Source organism: Nerophis ophidion, linkage group LG13 (assembly GCF_033978795.1).
Source record: "Nerophis ophidion isolate RoL-2023_Sa linkage group LG13, RoL_Noph_v1.0, whole genome shotgun sequence".
Taxonomy (NCBI): Eukaryota; Metazoa; Chordata; class Actinopteri; order Syngnathiformes; family Syngnathidae; genus Nerophis; species Nerophis ophidion.
Window position 1 is genome coordinate 58604446 of NC_084623.1, and position 20158 is coordinate 58624603.

At 39.4% G+C, this 20158-nt stretch overlaps 1 protein-coding gene across 1 annotated transcript in view; it reads right to left on the bottom strand.

Annotated features, from left to right (window-relative positions):
• LOC133564783 (NADPH oxidase 4) overlaps positions 1-16097 on the bottom strand; it is a 58873-nt gene extending 42776 nt beyond the window's left edge. The window contains exons 1-4 of the mRNA XM_061919273.1: positions 15938-16097; positions 15732-15827; positions 5488-5598; positions 3487-3571 (exon numbers count right to left, since the gene is read on the bottom strand). Of these exons, the coding sequence (XP_061775257.1) occupies positions 3487-3571; positions 5488-5598; positions 15732-15827; positions 15938-15991 (346 nt within the window). The 5' untranslated portion in view covers positions 15992-16097. The remainder of the gene's footprint in view (positions 1-3486; positions 3572-5487; positions 5599-15731; positions 15828-15937) is intronic.
• Between the last annotated feature and the right edge of the window lie 4061 nt (positions 16098-20158).

Genomic DNA, 20158 nt, shown 5'->3' on the forward strand with positions numbered 1-20158 from the left:
TGTGATGGTGAACAGCAGATGTTTGTCCTCTGGTGCTTATTGTTGTAAAATATCAAGTATTTAAAGGCCAATTATGTTGTGAGAGGACAAAGTTGCCTGAGGACAACCTGGACAGAAAAAGTCATGTTGCTGAAAAAATGTGCGGATAAAAACTGTAAGTCAGGGGTGTCCAAACTTTCTGACTTGAGGGCCACGTTGGACTAAAAAAAAATTGCCGGGGGTCGAAAGCGTTTTTATATACGTGTGTTATTTTTTATTATTTTTTAAATAATTAAAGTTATACACACATATATATGTATGTGTATACATCAGGGGTGTCCAAAGTGCGGCCTGGGGGCCATTTGCGGCACGCGGGTAATTTTTTTAACGGCCCCACAGCACATTTAAAAAATACGAATGAAAAAATTTGAAAACGTAAGAAGTGATATAAAGAGCAAACGGGTGAAATGTAACAGGAAAATGTTGCAATGTTTACTCTAATAACATAAAGCTGCCTGCAGGCTGTTTCTTTCTTTAAAACATAATAATGAATCAAAATCAATGTCATTATGAATTATTGACCTATTCAAGGCTTCAATTACGTCACATTAAATTTTCCACCTTGAGATATTTTTGGGGGAAAATGTTGCATATTTTGTGTTTGACACATAAAAGACTGTGCTGTTTTTTTTTTTTAAAGAAGGGCCTAAAATGAACAAACAAAAACAACAATACAACTTATAATTGACGGATATATCTGAAGGTGATCTCAAAATTATTGTGTTAAAAGTAAATGGTAAAAAATTTATAATTTATTTTCTAAAACTTAAATGAGTTGGACCCTTTTGGATCCCCAATAATTTTAGTGTGATTTGTCTTCAAGTGTCATTGCTCAAAAAATAATAATTAATTAGAATCAATGGTGTTATTGACCTTTTTAATGCTCCAATTATTATATCATCTCAAATATTCCACTTAAAACAATTATTGGGTGAAAATATTGCATATTTTGTGATTTTTCCACAACAAAACATTTTTTTTGTGTGTGACAAAAAGAGCATACAACTTAAATCTTTAAAATCATTATATTGACAGATAGACTTAATGTTGATCTAGTAATTTAAAATTTGAATAATAATAAAAAAATAATACTGATCAATGACACATTTTTAATGTTTTTTTTTGACCAAAACCCTTTGGGGTCCCTGAGATCAAGCCTGAGTTGAGGCCGAAATGTATATTTTTTATATTTTGTATTATTTTTTAAATAAAAAAATATCAAAATGGCCCCGCTTACTTTGATTTTTCAGTGTGCGGCCCTCAGTGGATAAAGTTTGGACACCCCTGGTATATATGTATATACATCCATCCATTTTCTACCGCTTATTCCCTTTTGGGGTCGCGGGGGGCGCTGGCGCCTATCTCAGCTACAATCGGGCGGAAGGCGGGGTACACCCTGGACAAGTCGCCATCTCATCGCAGGGCCAACACAGATAGACAGACAACATTCACACTCACATTCACACACTAGGGCCAATTTAGTGTTGCCAATCAACCTATCCCCAGGTGCATGTCTTTTGGAGGTGGGAGGAAGCCGGAGTACCTGGAGGGAACCCACGCATTCACGGGGAGAACATGCAAACTCCACACAGAAAGATCCCGAGCTTGGATTTGAACCCAGGACTGCAGGAACTTCGTATTGTGAGGCAGACGCACTAACCCCTCTGCCACCGTGAAGCCCTATGTATATACATTTACATATATATACATATATATGTATATATATGTTTATATATATATATATATATATATATACATATATGTTTATATATATATATATATATATATATATATATATATATATATATACATATATGTTTATATATATATATATATATATATATATATATATATATATATATATATATATGTGTGTATGTATATATATATATATATATATATATATATATATTAGGGGTGGGCAAATTAATGCGTTAATTATGAGTTAACTCATCAATCTATTAACGCCGACAATTATTTTATCGCACATTTGCGTATGTTGTTTACATGCTTTTATTTTGTTAACGCCTTTTCTTAACAAGATGGCGTCGCCCGGCGTGGAGGGGCTCTTGGTAAAGATGGAACATTTGGCAAAAATAGCGGACAATTCTGCAAATGTCCTGGCTGGCTTACAGCGTGGTCACTCCGGGATCACTTACGACCGCCAGACAATTCTGGATGTGGATAGATCGGGCCGTTTTGGACTGAATGAGGCGTGCTTGCTAGAGCGGCTAGCTAGCATGGGAATACTTTGCCGGCTACATCCAGCGGCCTGTGAAGCAGCGGAGTATATGTGTTGTCTGTCTATTTATCAATAATGCAGACCAGGAGTGTTGGCTGACTTCTTAACGTTTACTTTCAGAGCGTGCATATCACAACATACAAGATGCTGTCATGGCGACACAACCTATACATGCTCCTCACTCCTGTTGCATGCTGGGTAGGGTAGTTCTTTTTTTCCCTGGCTCATAACATCACAATATAGTACCATGTATATGATGCCTTCAGTTTATCAAAGCACCAAGCAAACAATCGGAAAATTCCCATCATATCAATTCCTAGATATGGTCATAATTATTTTAAGTGCACTACGCAGAATAAACACAACATTATTAATATTGCTACTACGGATAATTTGATCCAAAATTCCCTAAAACAGCCCACTACCTATAATATAAGTTTTTTAAACATAAGATCCCTGATCAAAAAAATGTTTCTGCTGTTACCTCAGAAATTGCCTGTTCAGATGTTATGATTGTGGCTCAGAGATTTGTATGTAGATTATATTTATTTTCCATAACAAACAGGATAACTTAAATATCCTGGCAGTGGCAATAAGCTTAAATGTTTGTATTTACATTTTTGGAGTTGATTTTCATCAAATATGCTATTTAACTGCTACTGTTTAACAAGGACTGATTTAAATTGTGTTTGCACAACAAATGTTTTGGCGCTTTTGTTCATGTGGGAGAATATTCCAATAAAGGTGCACTACACACTACTTTTGAATTCATTATTGGGCTTTGTGTATACAATGCAGTTAATCGCCATTAATCAAAGAAATAGTGCGATTAACTTTGATTAAAATTTTTAATCGTTGCCCAGCCCATATATATATATATATATATAATTATAACAAGTTAATGAAATTCTGTAAAAAAAAAAGAGAGTTTTAGCATTGAGGCATTGCTTGAAATACTTCTTCAGAGAAAACAACATGATGAGTTTGATCACCCGGGACAAGACTGTGTGTGCCAATCGTACTGCGATACTGCAAAAAGACGGCCGAAATCGAGTAAACGGATGGATTAGCGAGGCGCTCCGATGATGTCATGGGAACACACGCCCAGCAGCAGGAATGCTGAGCCAGCATAAAGACATTATGCACAAACACACACAGTAAAAGCTAGCATGTTTCTGATTGTGTGTTGTTGTTGTTGTTGTTACCAGAGAAGATACAGATGGCGACCCCGCAGGTCACGTGGAAAGTCTTGCTTTTGTCCAGCAGTCGCCTGGTCTTTCTGCTTGAAACCTTGGCGAGAAGGTAGAGAAATAACAACGTGTGACGCCTTCTTTATCAAGCAGTTCATGCAGCAGGCAGTGTAGTGTCAGTACAGCTAGTGAGTGGGCCACACACTCACCCAGGCTTCATTTACACGTCACTGGCACACAGTAGCGGCACATTCAGAGTCAACAAGAGCCTTAGAGGCCGTGTTGACAGAGTGTCACTGAACGCACCACACTGCTATGCTAGGGGTGTCCACAGGGCGGCCCGGGGGCCATTTTTGGCCCACCACTCATTTTTTAACCGCCTAAAAAGACTATTTGAAAAAAATCTAATCAAAGAGCGAAGAGGTGAAGTGGAACGAGAAAAAGTTGCAATGTTGACTCTAAACACAAAACTTCTTACTTTAAAACTGTCATTACTCAAAAAAAAAAAATGCATCGCAATCATTGTTGTCGTGAATTACTTCTCATCAAATATTTTATTTACAAATATTTTTGGCGGGGGGGGGAATGTTGCATATTTTGTGTGTTTGCCATATAAAAAACAAAGTAGAGCATACACTAATAAAAACATATAATTGATGGATTTAAGTGTTGTAAGTTTTAAAAAAAAAAGTATGACTGTAAAACTTTAATGTGTGGCCAATTTGGATCTCCAAAAATTCAAGTGAGATATTTTTTTTAAACTGTCATTGCTCCCAAAAAAAATTATGAACCAAAATCAATGTTACTATGAATTGTTGACTTATTTAAAAAATAACAATTAATCACAATCAGAGAAAAAATAAATTATGAATCAAAATAAATGTTGTTATGAAATATTGACCTATTTGAAAATAGTAATGAATCAAAATCAATGTTACTATGCATTATTGACTTATTTAGAAATAATAATTCATCACAATCAGAAAAAAAATATGAATCAAAACCAATGTTATGAAATATTGACCTTTTTAAAAATAATAATGAATCAAAAAGAATGTTGTCATGAAATATTGACCTTTTTAGAAATGATAATGAATCAAAATCAGAAAAAAATATATAATAACGAATCAAAATCAACGTTGTTATGAATTATTGACCTATTTAGAAAATAATAATTAATCACAATCAGAAAAAAATATGAATCAAAATGTTATGAAATATTGACCTTTTTTTAAAAAAATGAAAAATTGTAATAATGAATAAAAAACAATGTTATGAATGATTGACCTATTTAAACATAATAATGAAAAATTATAATAAAGAATCAAAATCAATGTTATGAATGATTGACTGACTTGAAAATAATAATGAAAAATTATAATAACGAATCAAAATCAATGTTGTTATGAAAGATTGACCTTATTTAAAAATAATAATGAAAAATTATAATAACGAATCAAAATCAATGTTATGAAATATTGACCTATTTAAAAATAATAATGAAAAATTGTAATAATGAATAAAAATCAATGTTGTTATGAATGATTGACCTATTTTAAAAAATAATGAAAAATTATAATAATGAATCAAAATCAATGTTGTTATGAATGATTGACCTTATTTAAAAATAATAATGAAAAATTATAATAACGAATCAAAATCAATGTTGTTATGAATGATTGACTGACTTAAGGCTCCAATTACTTCACAGCAAATATTCCAGATTGCAAATTTTTGTTTTTGTCATGAAAAACAGGGTTTTCTCTGACAAAAAGGTCTTACAAAATGTTTTACTTTGTATCAACAGTTAGACCTGAGGTTGATCCAGAGATTTAACATAGAATAATACAAAAATACAAATAAAATATGACTTACTTTGAGGGGAGCCCTGAAGGTTTAAAAATATGAAAACGGCCCCCGCGTGTTTTTCATTCCTCAAGGTGTGGCCCTCAGTGCTTTTATTCATGTTTCCTTGATGAGAAGAAGGCTGAGTTGGCAAAGGTGAGACTTTCTTACCGTGTGAGTTCCTCTGAGGCAGGTGAGCAGGCAGCGGCAGACGGGCAGCAGCACCAGGCTGCAGTTCAGGTTGAGCACGGAGGCAGAAGCTCTGCTGAGGCACAGTCCCACCTGCAGGGAAACACAAACACTCACTCAAAAGGTTCCTACCTTCTTCTACTCCCAAACTTCATCACTTTCTTTTTCTTCTTCTTCTTTTTATTACCACACAGTACCGGGAATTTCAGATTTTTCAGGTGTTTTTAGACAGCCTTCTTCTCCTACAGTTTCATTGATCGGAACCTCTCGAGTATCAAAGCGTTCGGCTCGGAACCACTCGAGTATCAAAGCGTTCGGCTCGGAACCACTCGAGTGTCAAAGCGTTCGGCTCGGAACCACTCGAGTATCAAAGCGTTCGGCTCGGAACCACTCGAGTGTCAAAGCGTTCGGCTCGGAACCACTCGAGTGTCAAAGCGTTCGGCTCGGAACCACTCGAGTGTCAAAGCGTTCGGCTCGGAACCACTCGAGTGTCAAAGCGTTCGGCTCGGAACCACTCGAGTGTCAAAGCGTTCGGCTCGGAACCACTCGAGTGTCAAAGCGTTCGGCTCGGAACCACTCGAGTGTCAAAGCGTTCGGCTCGGAACCACTCGAGTATCAAAGCGTTCGGCTCGGAACCACTCGAGTATCAAAGCGTTCGGCTCGGAACCACTCGAATGTCAAAGCGTTCGGCTCGGAACCACTCGAGTATCAAAGCGTTCGGCTCGGAACCACTCGAGTATCAAAGCGTTCGGCTCGGAACCACTCGAGTATCAAAGCGTTCGGCTCGGAACCACTCGAGTGTCAAAGCGTTCGGCTCGGAACCACTCGAGTGTCAAAGCGTTCGGCTCGGAACCACTCGAGTATCAAAGCGTTCGGCTCGGAACCACTCGAGTATCAAAGCGTTCGGCTCGGAACCACTCGAGTATCAAAGCGTTCGGCTCGGAACCACTCGAGTATCAAAGCGATCGGCTCGGAACCACTCGAGTATCAAAGCGTTCGGCTCGGAACCACTCGAGTATCAAAGCGTTCGGCTCGGAACCACTCGAGTATCAAAGCGTTCGGCTCGGAACCACTCGAGTATCAAAGCGTTCGGCTCGGAACCACTCGAGTGTCAACGTGTTCGGCTCGGAACCACTCGAGTATCAAAGCGTTCGGCTCGGAACCGCTCGAGTGTCAAAGCGTTCGGCTCGGAACCACTCGAGTGTCAAAGCGTTCGGCTCGGAACCACTCGAGTGTCAAAGCGTTCGGCTCGGAACCACTCGAGTATCAAAGCGTTCGGCTCGGAACCACTCGAGTGTCAAAGCGTTCGGCTCGGAACCACTCGAGTGTCAAAGCGTTCGGCTCGGAACCACTCGAGTATCAAAGCGTTCGGCTCGGAACCACTCGAGTATCAAAGCGTTCGGCTCGGAACCACTCGAGTATCAAAGCGTTCGGCTCGGAACCACTCGAGTGTCAAAGCGTTCGGCTCGGAACCACTCGAGTGTCAAAGCGTTCGGCTCGGAACCACTCGAGTATCAAAGCGTTCGGCTCGGAACCACTCGAGTATCAAAGCGTTCGGCTCGGAACCACTCGAGTATCAAAGCGTTCGGCTCGGAACCACTCGAGTATCAAAGCGATCGGCTCGGAACCACTCGAGTATCAAAGCGTTCGGCTCGGAACCACTCGAGTATCAAAGCGTTCGGCTCGGAACCACTCGAGTATCAAAGCGTTCGGCTCGGAACCACTCGAGTATCAAAGCGTTCGGCTCGGAACCACTCGAGTATCAAAGCGATCGGCTCGCCAGGAACATCAAGATATTTATATTTTGGCTCAAAACAACATTTACTAATTATTATAGGCTAAGACTAATAATACAAACCCCCAAACCAGTGAAGTAGACACGTTGTGTAAATCGTTAATAAAAAACAAAAAGCGAGATCAAATGCGTGAGCAAATTTTTTAACAGTTTAAGAACAACATTTCTCAACAAGCCATTGCAAGGAATTTAGGGATTTCACCATCTATGCTCCGTAATATCATCAAAAGGTTCAGAGAATCTGGAGAAATCACGGCACGTAAGCGATGATATTACGGACTTTTGATCCCTCAGGCGGTACCGCATCAAAAAGCCACATCAGTGTGTAAAGGATATCACCACATGGGCTCAGGAACACTTCATAAAACCACTGTCAGTAACTACAGTTGGTCGCTACCTCTGTAAATGCAAGTTAAAACTCTACTATGCAAAGCCAAAGCCATTTATCAACAACACCCGGAAACGCTGCCAGCTTCACTGGGCCTGAACTCATCTGAGATGGACTTGTTAAAGTGTTCTGTGGTCTGACGAGTCCACATTTCAAATTGTTTTTGGAAACTATGTTCACTCAGCCTGGACTTTCAAGCCAAAGTGTTTTCCAGGTTCCAAAATGCCCCTGATTACCAGGAATTGCTGTGGACGTCGGAACAAAGAAGAAAAGAACCATCTGGATTGTCTAGGCACGAATGTATCTGTGATGGTATGGGGGTGTATTGTGCCCGAGGCATGGGTAACTTACACATCTGTGAAGGCACCATTAATGCTGAAAGGTACATACAGCTTTTGGAGCAACATATGTTGTCATCCAAGCAACATTATCATGGACGCCCCTGCTTATTTGCAATGTGATTTATCAAGGCTGGAACTGGTCTGCGAGTGCAATTTTTGGTTAAAAAAGAAGCAAAGCTTATTTATCCTAATTCTTTTAACACATTTGTTTACTTCCTGTTTTCGTTTTATCATACAAACAGAACAGTTCTTTTAATAAATGGTAAAGTCAGTGTGTGGATCATCTGACCTGGGAGGAAAGCGGTACACTGCAGTTTACCTCAAGTGGCACGCGAGGGACGTGGGCTGTGGAACCTGGACTAAGCCCCCTTTCGGTAATTAGGACTGTTCCATGCCAGAATGTTCTTTGGCTTCCAGTCAGCCTGGAACCTTTTAAAGACCTTCTCTGCACCCTTGCAGCGCACGGCTGCTGCTGTCTGCTCCCATTAGACACCCCCAGGTAAGACCACTAGAGCCCCCCAGGTAAGACCACTAGAGTCCCCCAGGTAAGACCATTAGACACCCCAAGGTAAGACCACTAGAGCCCTCCAGTTAAGACCACTAGAGTCCCCCAGGTAAGACCATTAGACACCCCCAGGTAAGACCACTAGAGCCCCCCAGGTAAGACCACTAGAGTCCCCCAGGTAACGCCATTAGACACCCCAAGGTCAGACCACTAGAGCCCTCCAGTTAAGACCACTAGAGCCCCCCAGTTAAGACCACTAGAGTCCCCCAGGTAAGACCATTAGACACCCCAAGGTAAGACCACTAGAGCCCCCCAGTTAAGACCACTAGAGTCCCCCAGGTAAGACCATTAGACACCCCAAGGTAAGACCACTAGAGCCCCCCCAGTTAAGACCACTAGAGCCCCCCAGGTAAGACCACTAGAGCCCCCCAGGTAAGACCACTAGAGCCCCCCATGTAAGACCATTAGACACCCCCAGGTAAGACCACTAGAGCCCCCCAGGTAAGACCACTAGAGCCCCCCATGTAAGACCATTAGACACCCCCAGGTAAGACCACTAGAGCCCCCCAATTAAGACCACTAGAGACCATTAGACACCCCCAGGTAAGACCACTAGAGCCCCCCAGTTAAGACCACTAGAGTCCCCCAGGTAAGGCCATTAGACACCCCAAGGTAAGACCACTAGAGTCCCCCAGTTAAGACCACTAGAGCCCCCCAGTTAAGACCACTAGAGTCCCCCAGGTAAGGCCATTAGACACCCCAAGGTAAGACCACTAGAGTCCCCCAGGTAAGACCATTAGAGACCCCCATGTAAGACCACTAGAGCCCCCCAGGTAAGACCACTAGAGTCCCCCAGGTAAGACCATTAGACACCCCCAGGTAAGACCACTAGAGCCCCCCAGTTAAGACCACTAGAGTCCCCCAGGTAACACCATTAGACACCCCAAGGTAAGACCACTAGAGCCCCCCAGTTAAGACCACTAGAGTCCCCCAGGTAACACCATTAGACACCCCAAGGTAAGACCACTAGAGCCCCCCAGTTAAGACCACTAGAGTCCCCCAGGTAACACCATTAGACACCCCAAGGTAAGACCACTAGAGCCCCCCAGTTAAGACCACTAGAGTCCCCCATGTAAGACCATTAGACACCCCCAGGTAAGACCACTAGAGCCCCCCAGTTAAGACCACTAGAGTCCCCCAGGTAAGACCACTAGAGTCCCCCAGGTAAGGCCATTAGACACCCCAAGGTAAAACCACTAGAGTCCCCCAGGTAAGACCATTAGAGACCCCCATGTAAGACTGCTAGAGCCCCCCAGGTAAGACCACTAGAGTCCCCCAGGAAAGACCATTAGAGACCCCCATGTAAGACTGCTAGAGCCCCCCAGGTAAGACCACTAGAGTCCCCCAGGAAAGACCATTAGAGACCCCATGTAAGACTGCTAGAGCCCCCCAGGTAAGACCACTAGAGTCCCCCAGGAAAGACCATTAGAGACCCCATGTAAGACTGCTAGAGCCCCCCAGGTAAGACCACTAGAGTCCCCCAGGTAAGACCATCAGAGCCCCCCAGGTAAGGTGCAGGTGCACACGTGAGGCGGACCAGACCAGGACAGTGGTGTACTGCAATAGTGGAGCAACTGTTGCCTGCTGGGATTAAAAGTGAAGATCAAAGCTGCGGGCAAAAGTATCTAAATTATTTTCTTCCCAAAAACTCCCAGATTTCCAGGAATTCCTGGAAATGTTCTTTACATTTTTTTAACGTGCATAATTCCCACATTTCTCCCCCGATTCAAACTACGTTCACTCAGCCTGGACTTTCAAGCCAAAGTTTTTCCAGGTTCCAAAATGTCCCTGATTACCAGGAATTACCAGGAACTGTTCGCCATTGGAAAAAATGGCCAATTTTCATCCAATCGGAACCGTTCAAGTATCAATACGTTCGGCCCGGCTAGGACAATGTTGCTAACATTGGATTGTTTTCAGAAATAATCCTGATTACCAGCATTTCCGATCTTTCCTGGAAAACCTTCCCTTTTTTGACCGCCTTCTTCTCCCTCAGTTTTCATCCCATCATAACCATTTAAGTATCAAAACAACCGTCTCAATCCGGACAACAAACAAAGACATTTTTTTTTTCTTCACCAAAACTCTCAGATTACCAAAAATTCCTGGAAATGATTTTTTATTTATTTTTTATTTTTTAAACTTGCACAATTCCCACATTTCTCCCCCGATTCAAACCATTCCACTACGTTCACTCAGCCTGGACTTTCAAGCCAAAGTTTTTTCCAGGTTCCAAAATGTCCCTGATTACCAGGAATTACCAGGAACTTTTCGCCATTGGAAAAAATGGCCAATTTTCATCCGATCGGAACAGTTCAAGCATTAATACGTCCGGCCCGGCTAGGACAATGTAGCTAACATTGGATTGTTTTCAGAAATAATCCTGATTACCAGCATTTCCGATCTTTCCTGGAAAATCTTCCCTTTTTTTACCGCCTCCTTCTCCCTCAGTTTTCATCCCATCATAACCATTTAAGTATCAAAACAACCGTCTCAATCCGGACAACAAAGACATTTTTTTTTTCTTCACCAAAACTCTCAGATTACCAAAAATTCCTGGAAATGATTTTTTATTTATTTTTTATTTTTTAAACTTGCACAATTCCCACATTTCTCCCCCGATTCAAACTGTTCCACTACGTTCACTCAGCCTGGACTTTCAAGCCAAAGTTTTTTCCAGGTTCCAAAATGTCCCTGATTACCAGGAATTACCAGGAACTTTTCGCCATTGGAAAAAATGGCCAATTTTCATCCGATCGGAACCGTTCAAGCATTAATACATCCGGCCCGGCGAGGACAATGTTGCTAACATTGGATTGTTTTCAGAAATAATCCTGATTACCAGCATTCCCGATCTTTCCTGGAAAACCTTCCCTTTTTTGACCGCCTCCTTCTCCCTCAGTTTTCATCCCATCATAACCATTTGAGTATCAAAACAACCATCTCAATCCGGACAACAAACAAAGACATTTTTTTTTTCTTCACCAAAACTCTCAGATTACCAAAAATTCCTGGAAATGATTTTTTATTTATTTTTTATTTTTTAAACTTGCACAATTCCCACATTTCTCCCCCGATTCAAACTGTTCCACTACGTTCACTCAGCCTGGACTTTCAAGCCAAAGTGTTTCTGGGTTCCAAAATGTCCCTGATTACCAGGAATTACCAGGAACTGTTCGCCATTGGAAAAAATGGCTTATTTTCATCCGATCGGAACTGTTCAAGCATTAATACGCTTGGCCCGGCTAGGACAATGTTGCTAACATTGGATTGTTTTCAGAAATAATCCTGATTACCAGCATTTCCGATCTTTCCTGGAAAACCTTCCCTTTTTTGACCGCCTCCTTCTCCCTCAGTTTTCATCCCATCATAACCGTTTAAGTATCAAAACAACCATCTCAATCCGGACAACAAACAAAGACATTTTTTTTTCTTCACCAAAACTCTCAGATTACCAAAAGTTCCTGGAAATTATTTTTTTATTTTTTAAACCTGCACAATTCCCACATTTCTCCCCCGATTCAAACCATTCCACTACGTTCACTCAGCCTGGACTTTCAAGCCAAAGTTTTTTCCAGGTTCCAAAATGTCCCTGATTACCAGGAATTACCAGGAACTGTTCGCCATTGGAAAAAATGGCCAATTTTCATCCAATCGGAACACTTCAAGCATTAATACGTCCGGCCCGGCTAGGACGATGTTGCTAACATTAGATTGTTTTCAGAAATAATCCTGATTACCAGCATTTCTGATCTTTCCTGGAAAACCTTCCCTTTTTTGACCGCCTCCTTCTCCCTCAGTTTTCATCCCATCATAACCATTTAAGTATCAAAACAACCGTCTCAATCCGGACAACAAACAAAGAAAAAAAAAAATTTTCTTCACCAAAACTCTCAGATTACCAAGAATTCCCGGAAATGATTTTTTTATTTATTTTTTATTTTTTAAACTTGCACAATTCCCACATTTCTCCCCCGATTCAAACTGTTCCACTACGTTCACTCAGCCTGGACTTTCAAGCCAAAGTGTTTCTGGGTTCCAAAATGTCCCTGATTACCAGGAATTACCAGGAACTGTTCGCCATTGGAAAAAATGGCCAATTTTCATCCAATCGGAACAGTTCAAGCATTAATACGTCCGGCCCGGCTAGGACGATGTTGCTAACATTGGATTGTTTTCAGAAATAATCCTGATTACCAGCATTTCTGATCTTTCCTGGAAAACCTTCCCTTTTTTGACCGCCTCCTTCTCCCTCAGTTTTCATCCCATCATAACCATTTAAGTATCAAAACAACCGTCTCAATCCGGACAACAAACAAAGACATTTTTTTTTCTTCACCAAAACTCTCAGATTACCAAAAATTCCTGGAAATGATTTTTTAATTTTTTTTTATTTTTTAAACTTGCACAATTCCCACATTTCTCCCCCGATTCAAACTGTTCCACTACGTTCTCTCAGCCTGGACTTTCAAGCCAAAGTGTTTCTGGGTTCCAAAATGTCCCTGATTACCAGGAATTACCAAGAACTGTTCGCCATTGGAAAAACTGTCCTATTTTCATCCAATCGGAACAATTCAAGTATCAAATTGTTCGGCCCGGCTAGGACAATGTTGCTAACATTGGATTGTTTTCAGAAATAATCCTGATTACCAGCATTTCCGATCTTTCCTGGAAAACCTTCCCTTTTTTGACTGCCTTCTTCTCCCTCAGTTTTCATCCCATCATAACCGTTTAACTATCCAAACAATCAACTCAAACAAAAAAAAAAAATCTATTTTTTTTCTTTCCAAAAACTCCCAGATTACCGTGAATTCCTGGAAATTATTTTTTTTTGTTAGCTTTTTTTTAACTTGCACAATTCCCACATTTCTCCCCCGATTCAAACTGTTCCACTACGTTCACTCAGCCTGGACTTTCAAGCCAAAGTTTTTTCCAGGTTCCAAAATGTCCCTGATTACCAGGAATTACCAGGAACTTTTCGCCATTGGAAAAAATGGCCAATTTTCATCCGATCGGAACCGTTCAAGTATCAATACGCTCGGCCCGGCTAGGACAATGTTGCTACCCTCCATATGGTCCTCATATGGAAGATACTTTACCTTGTTGATGTCTCAAGAAGGGCAGAAATACAAGAACACACACACACACACATTTTCTTGTATTTGTTACCTTCTTGAGACCTCTGGAAAGTACTTACCTCTTTTGGACCACCCTTTCTAGATATTATATACATTAATAACATATACATACTATGCAAATATAAAAAAGGTAAGCTTTTAGTTTTTGGTTTTTTTTATTTATTTTTGCTCATAATTGGTTTTTAATCTTCATTATTTACTTCAAGTTATTACAGTATGTCTCTATATACTTTTTTTGTATTATTAATTTTGGCCAAAGGGGAGCATATTGTCTTACGTCAGCACCGGAAGTCGGCTGGCGGGTTTTTTGGGGGTTGAATAGGGAAGTCCTTCTTTAGCTGCCGTCTTCTTTTGTCATATATCGCTGCCTTTTGTCATATATCGCTGCCTTTTGTCATATATCGCTGCCTTTTGTCATATATCGCTGCCTTTTGTCATATATCGCTGCCTTTTGTCATATATCGCTGCCTTTGCAATGTTTACTTCTGTATGCACATTAAGTCAACAAAAAATCCTGACTTTGGAGCAATGTTCACAGACTCTAGTATTTGGCTCTCTGTTAGATGATGTATGGGGACCATAGTTTGGGTCCTAATTTGTTCACACCTCCTCATAGGGAAGCTACTTTGCCTTGTTGATGTCTCAGGAACACACACACACACACACACACACACACAGACTTAAGTCCTCTGTCAAGGCATGGAGTGAAAAAGCAGCGGCGTGCCCACGCTTGTTCTCTCCCCCATGCTTCTCAGCGGTCACGCTGCACATGAAAAAGCTCACTTCTTGTTTTCCAACCTTTTTCTTTTTTTTTTTTTTTTTTTTTTTGAATCCGACAGTTTGAACCTACCGTTTTTATATCAAACAACAGGTAGGCCCTTATTTTTATTTTCAAGTCCCATTCAGTGTTTTCATGACTGAGTCCTCATAATTCAATGTATATCTCATGACACACTAATGTAATATGCCTTTTAATTTTTGCAGCTCCAGACGGATTTGTTTTTGTATTTTTGGTCCAATATGGCTTTTTCAACATTTTGGGTTGCCGACCCCTGGTATAGAAGCAGAAGGGGTCCATAAAGTAATGTCTAAACAGCTGACATTTATCCATGAAAATATGGAGAAGCGAGCTTCACGGTGGCAGAGGGGTTAGTGCGTCTGCCTCACAATACGAAGTTCCTGCAGTCCTGGGTTCAAATCCAGGCTCGGGATCTTTCTGTGTGGAGTTTGCATGTTCTCCCCGTGAATGCGTGGGTTCCCTGCGGGTACTCCGGCTTCCTCCCACTTCCAAAGACATGCACCTGGGGATAGGCCCCTCCCACCTCCAAAGACATGCACCTGGGGATAGGCCCCTCCCACTTCCAAAGACATGCACCTGGGGATAGGTTGATTGGCAACACTAAAATTGGCCCTAGTGTGTGAAAGTTGTCTGTCTATCTGTGTTGGCCCTGCGATGAGGTGGCGACTTGTCCAGGGTGTACCCCGCCTTCCGCCCGATTGTAGCTGAGATAGGCGCCAGCGCCCCCCGCGACCCCAAAAGGGAATAAGCGGTCGAAAATGGATGGATGGATGGACTATGGAGAAGCTGCTGATGATGTGTTTGACGGAGAAGCAGCTGCAGAAGTCCACACCCCGAGGTCAATACTTTATTTTTACATTACTTTTTAATGAACTTATTTGTATTATTTTCATACTAAATGTATTATCCAAAGATTTATTTTTCTTTTGAAAAATGATGTGACAATTTTGATGTTTTGGGGTTTCAATTCGGCCCTGCGATGAGGTGGCGACTTGTCCAGGGTGTACCCCGCCTTCCGCCCGATTGTAGCTGAGATAGGCGCCAGCGCCCCCCGCGACCCCGTAAGGAACAAGCGGTAGATAATGGATGGGTTTTAATTCATTTCCATCACAGAACCAGTAAGGCTCTGAAATTGAGGCACTGTGTGTGTGTGTGTGTGTGTGTGTGTGTGTGTGTGTGTGTGTGTGTGTGTGTGTGTACCCCAAGCATCTTGTAGAGGTAGTGATACTGCCGTCCACTGGAGTACATCAGGAAGGTTTTGACAAACAGCCAAGTGTTGGCTCCCAACCACAGCATCTACACACACACACACACACACACACACAACATGCATACATTTCAGTCGCCATAGCAAGCGGCCATGTTTGTTGACATTCTTGCAGCAGGAGATGACAATTCCAACTTACCAGAACCAAATGTTTCCCTCCTTCATTGGCGAGCCAGCTGCGTGCAGACAACATGATGAGCGCCTGCTTGTGGCCGCCGGCTGACTGACTGGAGACAAATGTCCACACTTCACACTCCACACTCCACACTCCACACTCCACACTTCACACTCACCGCAACTTTGACTTCTGCACATTTTACACACGCAGGGAGGAAGGGAGGGAGAGAGAGAGAGAGAGAGAGAGAGAGAGGGAGGGAGAGAGAGAGGTGCTGCCCTCAGATCTTCAGACTTACGCGGGAAAACATTTTTTTGTTCTTTCCAAGCGTCGATGAAGAATGAGGTTATGTCAGAAAGAAGAATTCTGAAGTAAAACACCGACGTCAGACGTCATATAAAGACATGCACGTACTTAAACTGGCCACTAGAGGGCGCCCTCCTCCGGTGTGAAATCTATCTGCTACGGTACTTTGATTTATTATACTATACTGTATAATATACTGTACTGATATACTATATAAATATACTGTACTGATATACTGTGTAAATATACTGTACTTATATACTGTATAATATACTGTACTAATATACTGTGTAAATATACTGTACTGATATATTATGTAAATATACTGTACTGATATCCATCCATCCATCCATTTTCTACCGCTTATTCCCTTTTGGGGTCACGGGGGGCGCTGGCACCTATCTCAGCTACAATCGGGCGGAAGGCGGGGTACACCCTGGACAAGTCGCCACATCATCACAGGGCCAACACAGATAGACAGACAACATTCACACACTAGGGCCAATTTAGTGTTGCCAATCAACCTATCCCCAGGTGCATGTCTTTGGAGGTGGGAGGAAGCCGGAGTACCCGGAGGGAACCCACGCATTCACGGGGAGAACATGCAAACTCCACACAGAAAGATCCCGAGCCTGGATTTGAACCCAGGACTGGAGGACCTTCGTATACTGTGTAAATATACTGTACTGATATATTATGTAAATATACTGTACTGATATATTATGTAAATATACTGTACTGATATATTGTGTATATATACTGTACTTATATACTGTATAATATACTGTACTGATATACTGTGTAAATATACTGTACTGATATATTATGTAAATATACTGTACTTATATACTGTATAATATACTGTACTGATATACTGTGTAAATATACTGTACTGATATACTATATAATATACTGTACTAATATATTATGTAAATATACTGTACTGATATATTGTGTAAATATACTGTACTTATATACTGTATAATATACTGTACTGATATACTGTATAATATACTGTACTGATATATTGTGTAAATATACTGTACTTATATACTGTATAATATACTGTACTAATATATTATGTAAATATACTATACTGATATAATGTGTAAGTATACTGTACTGATATACTGTATAAATATACTGTACTGATATATTGTGTAAATATACTGTACTTATATACTGTATAATATACTGTACTAATATATTATGTAAATATACTATACTGATATAATGTGTAAGTATACTGTACTGATATACTGTATAAATATACTGTACTGATATATTGTGTAAATATCAATCAATCAATGTTTATTTCTCTAGCCCTAAATCACTAGTGTCTCAAAGGGCTGCACAAACCACAAAATATACTGTATAAATATACTGTTCTGATATATTGTATAAATATACTGTACTGATATATTGTATATATGTATACTGTACTGATATATTGTGTATATATATATATATATATACTGTACTGATATATTGCATAAATATACTGTACTGACATATTGTATAAATATACTGTACTGACATTGTATAAATATACTGTACTGATATATTGTATAAATATACAGTACTGATATATTGTGTGTATATATACTGTACTGATATATTGTGTATATATATATATATACTGTACTGACATATTGTATAAATATACTGTACTGATATATTGTATATAAATATACTGAACTGTTATATTGTATAAATATACTGTACTGATATATTGTGTATAAATATACTGTACTGACATATTGTATAAATATACTGTACTGATATATTGTATATAAATATACTGAACTGTTATATTGTATAAATATACTGTACTGATATATTGTGTATAAATATACTGTACTGACATATTATATAAATATACTGTACTGATATATTGTATATATATATACTGTACTGACATATTGTATAAATATACTGAACTGATATATTGTATAAATATACTGTACTGATATATTGTGTATATATATACTGTACTGATATATTGTGTATATATATATATACTGTACTGACATATTGTATAAATATACTGTACTGATATATTGTGTATATATATACTGAACTGACATATTGTATAAATATACTGTACTGATATATTGTATATAAATATACTGAACTGACATATTGTATAAATATACTGTACTGATATATTGTATATAAATATACTGAACTGATATATTGTATAAATATACTGTACTGATATATTGTGTATACATATACTGTACTGATATATTGTGTATATATATATACTGTACTGATATATTGTATATAAATATACTGTACTGATATATTGTATAAATATACTGTACTGATATATTGTATATAAATATACTGTACTGATATATTGTATATATATACTGTACTGATATATTGTATATATATACTGTACTGATATATTGTATATAAATATACTGTACTGATATATTGTATAATTATACTGTACTGATAAATGACGTTATTCTGTGTTGTGTTTGTCGTGCCTCTGCTGCCATCTACTGGCTGGAGATGGGATTTATGTGTCTTAGAAAGAGCGGTTCAAACACTAATAGTTATTTTTATTAAGGAAAACAATCAGTGGTAGCTCTTATCAAATAATAAGTGGATTAAAATAGTATAAATATTTAGTGAAAACTACTGCATTCTGATATATTGGCTATCATTTTGTTGTAAACATTCCAAAAGGTGATGCCTCCAAAAGGTGATGCCATTTCACCTGGCTTGTCAGTGACGTCACTACCATCAACTTTCCCTCGCCTAATAAACTTTGCAGCAAAAGAACATTCGAGCAATAGTGTGGAGAAAAAATAAAATAATAGGTAAAAAATACAATGTACTCAACGATATAAAAAAAAGAATGAGAATTAGGACATAATAAAAATGTGAATACACATGTACATTTAAACATTTTACACATTTGAAAAATTAATCAGAAGAGTGATTCATTTGGTTTGAATTTACTATCGTTTTTTGAGAAATGACACCTTAAATAAATAAATAAATATACATATATATATATACTTATATTATTATTATTTATTATTATTATTCAAAGACATGCACCTGGGGATAGGCCCCTCCCACCTCCAAAGACATGCACCTGGGGATAGGCCCCTCCCACCTCCAAAGACATGCACCTGGGGATAGGTTGATTGGCAACACTAAATGGTCCCTAGTGTGTGAATGTTGTCTGTCTATCTGTGTTGGCCCTGCGATGAGGTGGCGACTTGTCCAGGGTGTATCCCGCCTTCCGCCTGATTGTAGCTGAGATAGGCGCCAGCGCCCCCCGCGACCCCGAAAGGGAATAAGCGGTAGAAAATGGATATATATATATATATATATATATATATATATATAATTTTTTTTTTTTTTTAATTATATATTTTTTAATGTATCATTTCTCAAAAAACGATAATAAATTCAAATCAATGTTGTTAACCATTAACCTAGGACGGTAAAGGGCTCCAATGACCTCATATCAAATATTCCAACACTTTGATTTTTTTTTTTGGGGGGGGGGGGTATTATTGTCTAGTTTACTATTTAGTGTTATTGCAATAATTTTTTTTTTTTTTTTTTTTTTTTTACAAAACATGCAAAAATAAAAAGCTTTGTATCTACTGATGGATCAGCAGTTGAGCTAGAGTTTAAAGCATTGAAAGTAAAAAAAAATAATAATAATAAATAAATAAAAAACACAAATTTTAACGATTTTCTGAGTGGGGCCTTTTACCTCACATCAAATATTCCACACTTTTATTTTTTTGCGCAGGGGAAATATTGTCTATTTTACTATTGTGTGTTATTGCAATAAAAAAACTGTTTTTGGGATTTTGTCCAGGGTGTAACCCGCCTTCCGCCCGATTGTAGCTGATATAGGCGCCAGCGCCCCCCGCGACCCCAAAAGGGAATAAGCTGTCACGT